Raw genomic sequence first — 8550 nt, 5'->3', positions numbered from 1 at the left:
TCTCTCTCTCTCTCTCTCTCTGCGTGTGTGAAACAAAGCGACGGCGAGTCGTGCGCCTTCACACTAGAGTTTACGGTACGTTAAATACAGGTGCGTTACACATCTATTCAGTTGAACTGAAAAACAGCACAGATCGCTTGACGGAGAGTGAAACTCTGAAGCGCTCAGTCAGAGTGTTCGGCGAGTGAAAATATATCTGAGCTAAACTTACACTTAGCCTCCAACTCACACTGGCGAGTAAAATCTGAGAATTTATTAGCCAGTGGCTAATATTAGACATCATTTAGTCGCCCAGAGTAAGATTTAGTCGCATATGCGAGTGATTTACTCGCAATGTAGAGGGTTGTTATTATTAAATGTGTAATATATGTTTATATTATTTATAAAATAAATATTTATACATATTTCTGATTTATTGTTATGACTGAAACTACCAAATTTAACAAACTTAAAATGTTCAAATTAATAAATCAATATAAATGTTTAAAAGATTGTAAATGCAATGAAAAATACATTACATGTTTTTTAGAACTAATAAATGACCAAACAAAAAAAAACATCAAACATGCTATACAAAATCCCTTTTGTCAAAAGGTTCAAAAGACAGACTGCTTTGAAAATATGTACATTTTCTTAAAATGTGTTTCTTTCAAATTATATTTATTAGTAATTCTAAAATTATAACAATTATGTATTTTCTATATTAAAATTCATATTTTTTCACTATTATTTCATACGTTAGGCTTTACAGTGTCAGTGTTAACCCTGTCTAAGGTCCATTACCAGTGGAGTACAGTACACAACAAGAGAAGTGACAACAATGTAAGTAACGTATAAGCAAGCATTTCTGTCATCTGAACAGAAGTCGAGAGTTTGTCTTAAACTGCTGACTGCAGTTATGATGAATCACCCATTGCAGCCAGTTACCCACAAGTCACCCACAATCTCTTGCGACGGCTCCAACTACATTTATCACTGCATGTCTTGTCTTTACATTCACATCTCGTCATAGTAGTTTGGATGGGAAATATTGGACTATGTAAAGACGTTTATCGCAGTATGATTGCCCTTAAATCTTTTATTCACCAACGGCCTCGCCTATATTTCATCTGTACTACAGCTGCCTTCATCTCGAACACAAATTAGAGTATTTCATTCACCCCACTCCACAGGAGGGCTTTAGGAAGTACAAACTTCCCAGCGTGCTTTGAAAACTATGCAAACCCAGCTCTTGGCAGGCTGAGGGCACTCCAGAGTAATTAAAACTGACAGTTTGATCAGACCGCCATGCGCCATCATTGCAAAAGAGTACTCCGTAATTACCGTGAGAGTCAATGATGATTTTATTTTTTTTTAACAGGTGGATGAGCTGAACCAAAAATCACAGCTAAGATATCAGTTCTGGATCCCAATTAGCTGATGCGTTTCATGACCCCACATGTCTTTGGACGGCAGGGGCAGGCTTCTAACAAGAGCCAGCCTATTTTTTCTAAGTGGGCCAGACCAACATAGTTTGTATACCAGACAGGAATTTCCTTCTAAAAGAGGCCTACAATTCCCAAGAGTGAAATTCAGAAAGATTCGGTCTCATGATGTCAGTTGCACTATAGTGCCAAGTGTGGTTTTATGTTACCATGTGGTGTGGCCAATGAACAGAAGTCTGTCACTGACAAAAGAAGAGTCTTAGCGCGCTGACAGTCCGGCAGAACTGAACATCCATCCTCCCTAAAACAGAAACGTGGCATTGCCCAGTGGTTCCTGTGTGGATTTACGAGGTCATAAATATTCTTTGGGTAAGCACTTTTTCCTTAGACACAAAACCCACGGCACTCATGAAGGATAGGGAGAATTATGCAGGCACTAATTGCGCAAGAAAAACAACATTATCCAGGTGGACTCCAGCATTTAGTGGCGTTAGTGCAAACGTTGTGTAACAGCAAACATCCCACGCTGCTGCTGACATTGAGAAAGACAGACAGACTGACAGTATTGATCCATGAGAGGAAATTCTAGTAGCCAAGGTCACATGGAGTCTAATAATTTAATTACTAACTGTAATTTCTACTAGTGGACAACTGTTATGGGTTTTTTACTGGACAGTACTCACATCAGCATGTAAAAAGCAGAATGACTGATTGTTGGGGTTGGTATAATTTAAATTTTTATTTGTCTCTTATGTGCACCAAGGCTGCATTTATTTGACTAAAAATACAGTAAAATCAGTAATATTCTGAAATATTATTAGAATTCAAAATAGCTGTTTTATATTTTAATATATTTTAAAATGTAATTTATTCTTGAGATGCAAAGCTGAATTTTCAGCATCATTACTCCATGTTTCGGTGTCACATGATCCTTCAGAAATCATTCTAATATGTGACCCTGGACCACAAAACCAGTCATAAGGGACAATTTTTAGCAATTGAGATGTATACATCTCCTGCAAGCTGAACAAATAAGCTTTCCATTGATGTATGATTTGTAAGGATAGGACAATATTCGGCCGAGATACAACTATTTGAAAATCTGGTCCAGGACGCTACGCTCCATATGTGACCCTGGACCACAAAACCAGTCATAAGGGTAAATTTTCAGAAATTTAGATTTATACATCATCTGAAAGCTGAATAAATAAGCTTTCCATTGATCTAAATATTGAGAAAATCGCTTTTAAAGTTGTCCAAATTAAGTTCTTAACAATGCATATTACTAATAAAAAATTAAGTTTTGATATATTTACGTAGGAAATTTACAAAATATCTTCATGGAACATGATCTTTACTTAATATTCTAATGATTTTTGGCATAAAATAAAAATCTATAATTTTGACCCATACAATGTATTGTTGGCTATTGCTACAAATATAACTTAAGATGCTACTTAAGACTGGTTTTGTGCTCCAGGGTCACATATGCTGATTTGCTGCTCAAATATTTCTTGTTATTATCAATGTTCAAAATGCTTGTGCTGCTGAAAACTGAGATTTTTTCAGGATTCTTTGATGAAAGTTTGATAGAACAGCATTTAGCTGAAATAGATAATAATCATATTTTGCAACAATGTCTTTGCTGTCATTTTTGATCAAATTAATGCATCCTTGCTGAATAAAAGTATCACTTTAAAAAAAATGACCCAGCATTTCTGAACAGTAGTGAACATGCACATAGATATAATACAATTTTTAGATAGCATATGAAATGTACACAAAATGACAGATATTAGCATTTATTTTACACAACATAATTCTTAAATTATTAAATTAAAGTCTATAGTTGTTACAGTACAATTAAAATATTATTACATTACATTACATTATATTATATTAAGTAATGTTAACAATGGAACTGGCAAAAATGTCTTTTTTATTTAATCTGATATTAGTTTAAACACCCTGGTTTCTCTAAATCTAAGCATAGTTAAACTAAACCTGTTAGTGATTGATAGGATGGATCATCGTGTAAAAGACGGGATTTCATTCATAACTTCATTTTGAGCAGTATGCAGATTTCAGAATTATGTTAGTCCAATGTGGCCAGATATCATCCAATTAATCGACAACTACATTCATGACTAGGGTTGGGTATCGTTAGAAATTTTCCGGTTTCAGTTTTGCCTAACGATTCCGGTTCCGGTTCCATTTAAATGAACTATTATTATATTTTTTTTTACTATTTTACCTTCATTGAATGTAGTGTTGCTGGAAGGTAGTAAGTAATGTTGAGTAATGCTAGTCCATCAATCACATGTGCTTCAAAGTTGATGTTTTTTACATTATCAATAACATTTTGCTTTTCAAGCAGGAATAAGCTGGTTGGCCAAATAGTCCCTTGAGGGCTAAGACACTGGTTCATTTCCCTAAATTAATGAAATATTAACTGTTATACATATAACCATGTATACACACACTCCATAAAGTCCCTATTTTACAAATAATAATGCAATCAGGAGATGGTGTGATGCAATGAGTGGTTTCCAAATTTTTAAACATTTAAAATGAATGAAACAACGAGCACAGTTATCAAAGACGCGAGTGCGCGTACACTCGTGGAAAACGATGTGTTCGGCAGTTGAAGACGTGGCTGGTGCGTCTGTGGAGTGCGCGTCATGGGAAGCAATGTGCTCAGTAATTAAAGAGGCAGTCCATTTAAATGAACTATTATTATATTTTTTTTTACTATTTTACCTTCATTGAATGTAGTGTTGCTGGAAGGTAGTAAGTAATGTTGAGTAATGCTAGTCCATCAGTCACATGTGCTTCAAAGTTGATGTTTTTTACACTATCAATAACATTTTGCTTTTCAAGCAGGAATAATCTGGTTGGCCAAATAGTCCCTTGAGGGCTAAGACACTTGTTCATTTCCCTAAATTAATGAAATATTAACTGTTATACTTATAACCATGTATACACACACTCCATAAAGTCCCTATTTTACAAATAATAATGCAATCAGGAGATGGTGTGATGCAATGAGTGGTTTCCAAATTTTTAAACATTTAAAATGAATGAAACAACGAGCACAGTTATCAAAGACGCGAGTGCGCATACAGTCGTGGAAAACTATGTGTTTGGCAGTTAAAGACGCGGCGCGTCTGTGGAGTGCGTGTCATGGGAAACAATGTGCTCAGTAATTAAAGAGGCGGGGCGGCGGGAAACGCCGGCACAAGGCTGATCACAGCGCTTGGTCACGTGTCGCACCAGAACCGTTTTCGGAACCGAAACTTAGAAATTGCTCACGGTTCCAGTTCTTTTAAAAAAACAGAAGGGTTCGGTTCCCAACCCTATCCATGAGACAGCTGTTTTTTAATGATCCATGAATAATAGATATTAATTGTATTAGTAAGCCTGGATACCTGTGCAGAGTAAATAATAAGGTTTTATGCATTAACATGAGGACACATGTCTGCGGCTTTGGATAATGCCTGTAAGACCAGGTCCATCATCTAATCTTTTGATCTGTTATGTTTTTTTAGAGTGTGCTTTTTGTCAAAGGAAAGTGAAAGAGGCATAGGGATTTTGGTGCTGAGATGACAATGACAGACAAATCGCCCTGTTCTCTAATGCCGTCTCATGTGATTCTTCTGCATAAATTTGTGGTTGACACGTTACAACACTTAGATTTTTCTAATTAAGGTTACTGAGATAATCAACTTGGATGAACTCTAGTGCCATATAATGTGGTATAATAATAAGGACTGTCACAGGGCGTTTTAAATCATGGCGGGTGAGGGCGTTTTCGTACGCGTTTGGCCAATCAATGTCTACTTACTTCACGATTAGTACCAGTTGTGCTGGTTAGACCCTGCTCCAGAGTAGGAGCTAATTTGGTTCTCGAAAAAGCCAGTCCGGTACTAAAATCGCACCCAATTCCGGCGGTGCGAAAACTCCAAAAATGGGTAGTTCCACAATTAGTTCTGGTACTATGAAAAGGTTCCCGCGGTGCGAAAGGCCCTAATAAGAACCGGTTCTCGGTTCCCAACCCTATTCATGACATCATGGGGTAGGACTTATTTTTTTATATGGCTACTGCTAAAAATGACAGCTATAACAGTGGTAGCATGTGCTTTTACTTTCTACTCTAAGCTAAACTAAAGAAACAAGGTTAAAAAAACTTGACCATTTGTATCTGAAAGCACTGAAGCAAAATCTGTCCACAGGAAATCTACCACTAAAAACAACCTGCTTTCCTTTCTCACACTAGTCAGAACTACTGTTTAGCTAGTGGAGAAAAAAAAACTAACTTTGCAATAAAGTCCATTCATTGTTTGTGACAGACACAGAGCTGCACACAAAAGTCAATACGGGGTCATAAGACTACTCGTCATTCTGTACAGACCATACGTACAGACCATACTGTCAACACTGATTCAACCTTAAACACATTTCCATTTCATACACAATCAGCGCTAAAGGGTTAAACGACACTATGAAACAGCCAGAGAGTGTGTGACGATGAGACATCAAAAGGCCACTTAATAAAGTGCTTTGCACAGGAAAGGTGTCTGCTGTGCCATTAATAACCTCAGTAATCTTCTGCCTGAAACCAACTAATCTCCACTTGACCCTGTTAGACATCTAAGCATTCACTCACAAATCTACAATCAGCAAGACAGAAACCATTTAGGCCTTGATGGGTTTGAAACTCGTCTCATCCTGCTTTTTCCTGAGGAATAAACAAGACACAAAAACACAACCAGTTCCCAGTTGTGCCTGCACACATGCTCTAAGCAAACGGTTTCATCAAAAACACCTGGAATCGAATGTGTCCACTAGACAAGACTTATTAAACAAGCAAAACGCAAGATTGTACATGCAAAGATTGTAAAACATAAAAAAAGAGCATGCTGAATGGACAATAGAGTAAAATATTATAAATACAAAAAAGCAAGAGATGCCCAGAGATCATGAAGTTCCAAGACCACAGTCCAAGAAGAACACATCAACCACAAAGTGAAACAAGACGCCTAAAAGTTGCTTGTTTGGTAGTGGATCGTAAGGAGCAGTTCAGACGTATTGTTAAGCATTACCTGGACACAGAGAAGACTATGTTTCCACGTCTCTTCACCAAATATTCACAAGGAGCTGATCAGCAAGAAACAGATGAGCCAAAGGGGAGGGGAGGAGAAAGGAAAGGGGAGGGAAGTACTGTATACCCATGCAAAGAGCCAACACTGCCAGTTAACGCTCCAAAGTACTGTTAACACCCTCCTTTGCTCGCATTAACACATGTGACACCCTGAAAGGTTCAGTCACTTCCTTATAAAGATGGAAGTTCAGTTGTTCTACAGTTCTCAACATTAAATACAGGAACACTTGTTTAGAAATGTTAGGCTGAAATTAAGAATTACAATGACATTTTCCTACAAAAATGCATAATTATTGTTATAGCTTTGCTACTGTTATGGTTACTGAAATAAAAACAACAGGAACCACCGAAAACGACAGATTTCAGAAACTTCTTAAACTGATGCAGGAGATCCCATATTCATTTATTATGATTATAAAGTAATATACAGTGTAAAAATGATTGTTCGACATTGTAAATAAAACAAAGATTATTGAAGTGCGTTTTACATGAAAATACTACTTCAGTCTTTTTACTTCAAAACTTCATGTTTAATTCAATGTGTAATTATTTATCAAATTTAGCAATTTCTGAGGGGATTTTTTTCTACATAATTTTTTTACCCGGTGTACAGTGTTATTTTAGTATTATTTTGAATTAGCTTTTATTTTTACATTTTCAGTTTTCATTTTAAGTTTTAGTAATTCTGCTATGTGCAGTTTTATTACCTTCTTTAAATATTGCTAACTAGCTTATTCTATTTTTATATTTTGTTTTATTTTTAAAGGGGTTTAGTTTTATATAATTTTAGCACTTCAAACGAAATCTTTCAATTAGTTAGCAAGTCAACATTTCTCATTTTCGTTCAGGCTACTTTTTTTTTTAAGTTTTCTATTTTACTTTATTCCAGCATTATTTCAATTAACTAAAATGTATTTTTAATAGTTCTACATTTTATAAAGCAATAAAAACACTGGTTCTGGTCCTTGAATATGTGTTCCAAATGCGCCTATACTATTTCACTGACAAAAAATATATATATTATACTCATTACTGTAACTTTATTTATTTAACATTTTACACTACATTATACATTATATTAGTTTATAAATAATTATGTATAACTAAAGTAACTACAACTCATGATTTTTTAAACAGACACGACGGATCCTCGCGTGCTTGTCTGCGGTAAAGCAGTGATTTTAGTTATAGGGTAAGACGACGTGGCATCACGGTTTAACTAGTACATGCTTGACCAGTCCCACAGCTTTAGTCTGTCATCACAACACCAGCAGAAGATCCAGAACACACGGAACTGACCAAACATGATGCTAACGCGTCGCGTTCCGTTCACCTGGACGGACTTTCTCTTATAACCCACAGAAAGAGATCATCCACGGCACTAAACCTGCCTGGAGCCACACTCCTGCCAGGGTCACACTGAGAAGGATGCATTCACATTTGCGCTCTGGTTTGTAATACAAACACTTTCGCGTTCACACTCACAACTGCTATTAATGTAATAGTGGCTAACACTTCCACACAACGCAAACCACGACCGCTACCCCCCTCACCTTTCATCATCTCTGGACAGGATGGGGTTAAACAGCGAGATGGCCGTGACCGAAGAGATGCAGACCGTCAGAATGAAAGCTTCACTTTTCACTCTTCGTCTTCATCTTCATCTTCATCGGTCGCCTTCATCTAACGCTGCTGTCAATACTCGGTTCTCTCCATTCCTGCAGCTGTCGCCCATTTCCCTCTCTCTCTCCCCGTGTGTGTGTGTCTGTGTTTCACATCCGGTACAGTCTGCAGCGATATCGGCTGGCGAGGTGAGGACGCGCGGTTCCGGACGCTTGTTTTAACGGCTGTATTAACAGTTATACACTGACGGAGGGCTTCTTTTGACGCCGCTACCGCGCTGTGTGTGTGTGTGTTTGTTTGTGTACAGGCAAAGCGATTCCTCACTTCCGGATTGACTCATTA

General features: G+C 37.0%; 1 protein-coding gene across 3 annotated transcripts in view; it reads right to left on the bottom strand.

Annotated features, from left to right (window-relative positions):
• LOC107694344 (alpha-1,3-mannosyl-glycoprotein 2-beta-N-acetylglucosaminyltransferase-like) overlaps positions 1 to 8550 on the bottom strand; it is a 16107-nt gene extending 7557 nt beyond the window's left edge. The window contains exon 1 of one of the 3 annotated variants that reach the window (XM_016494027.1): positions 8139 to 8550. In XM_016494027.1, the coding sequence (XP_016349513.1) occupies positions 8139 to 8148 (10 nt within the window). In that variant the 5' untranslated portion in view covers positions 8149 to 8550. Of the gene's footprint in view, positions 1 to 6526; positions 6608 to 7724; positions 8115 to 8138 lie in introns of those variants that run through there. The other 2 variants (XM_016494029.1, XM_016494028.1) reach the window with 2 other exon arrangements.

This window comes from Sinocyclocheilus anshuiensis, unplaced genomic scaffold (assembly GCF_001515605.1).
Source record: "Sinocyclocheilus anshuiensis isolate Anshui unplaced genomic scaffold, SAMN03320099.WGS_v1.1 scaffold1240, whole genome shotgun sequence".
In the NCBI taxonomy this organism is placed as follows: Eukaryota; Metazoa; Chordata; class Actinopteri; order Cypriniformes; family Cyprinidae; genus Sinocyclocheilus; species Sinocyclocheilus anshuiensis.
This window is presented reverse-complemented; position numbering and strand designations above follow the sequence as displayed.